Raw genomic sequence first — 1,289 nt, 5'->3', positions numbered from 1 at the left:
GCAAAGCGGGCTTGGCGTGGTTGTTGGTGAGTTACGAACGATGCCGACCTTTCGAGTCCAGATCAAAGTCGTAGACTCGCAACTGCGGTGGGACGTTGTGAAGCTGGAGTTGTTTGCGAAGCCGAGCCGGGTGTTTTACAGTAGATCGCTGGTTGTCAAGACACAGATCTGCTGCTACCTGAAGATACTGGATCGAACCAGCGATGGCACATACGAATTGCGGCCACCCGATTGTCTTCTGTACTTGCCCTACCCAGATTAAGACCGGTGTCAGCGAACTGGAACATATCAAGTTGACCAAGCATCACAAGTATCTTCATGATAGGGTTGGGTGATGCCGTGGGAATACGTACGTATGCAGTTTCGACCTGACTAAGTCGCGCTTGATGGCGTCCGAGAGGTTCTCTCACCTCCCACAGCATCATCTGCACCAGTGCCAGCAGCTACGACTGGACCTGCGACGAACAAGAAGCAAACCCAAGCATCACACAGCGCGAGCAAGCTGTACAGCACCCAACTCGAGACGTACCGTACCGTTTCTAGTCGGCGGGCGTACTTGGGGCGGTTCGAAGCGCTATGCAGCAACGGCAGAACCCGGAAGCATGGCAAGCAGGTCAGAAACACTTGTGTGCACAGGGGGAGGCGAACGTGCGCGCTTGAAGGTGCCTGTGGTCGCGCCGTTGCGCGGCGGACCTCCACGCAGGGGACGATTGTGGTGAAGCGCTTGAGAAATTTGGAGAATGTGAGAATCATTGCGATACTTGTGTGACCTCCTCCTCCACCGCTCAGCCCTTTTCAATACTACTAAAGAAGAACAGTAACCAAGGGTTCCCTCCTGGTAGCACGCCGACTTCGCAGCTCTCGCAGCCGAGCTTCTACTGTACACGATCTGGCCCAATATTTGTGGGAAGCCCGATCCAGTAATCTCGTAGATTCTCCTAAAAACGCTACACCACTCAAGAGTATCTGTGTGGATTGCGTTTTTATATATTCATATATTGGTTTCAAACTGTATTTGTTGTCAAGTGTCTTTTAGTGATGTGGGCCGTAACTTCGAGAGTATCCGTAGTCGATACTAATCCTTTGTGAGAGAAAGCCACAAGAGGAAACACAAGTGACACGACAGGCCAACACTTTTTGTTTTACAAGACCCAGTGCACCCAGCAATGCGAGCGCCTTCTATCCCTCATAGCAGTATTTATGTGCGAGTGACAACAAACTGGAACCAGTGGGATCGTCTTCGAGATATAGACGATAAGCCACACAAGGGACTTCGCACCAGACAAAAT

At 51.4% G+C, this 1,289-nt stretch overlaps 1 protein-coding gene across 1 annotated transcript; it reads right to left on the bottom strand.

Moving 5' to 3' along the window:
* Positions 1-31: 31 nt before the first annotated feature.
* PPTG_12813 (hypothetical protein) lies at positions 32-753 on the bottom strand (the record flags this gene model as incomplete). The annotated part of the gene is made up of 2 exons (XM_008909507.1): positions 32-249; positions 411-753. 2 exons carry the CDS (start codon positions 751-753, stop codon positions 32-34), a joined length of 561 nt encoding a protein of 186 aa, XP_008907755.1.
* Between the last annotated feature and the right edge of the window lie 536 nt (positions 754-1,289).

This window comes from Phytophthora parasitica (assembly GCF_000247585.1).
Source record: "Phytophthora parasitica INRA-310 unplaced genomic scaffold supercont2.34, whole genome shotgun sequence".
Lineage (NCBI taxonomy): Eukaryota > Oomycota > Peronosporomycetes > Peronosporales > Peronosporaceae > Phytophthora > Phytophthora nicotianae.
Note: the sequence above shows the minus strand (reverse complement) of the source record. Positions and strands in the feature narration are given on the sequence as shown.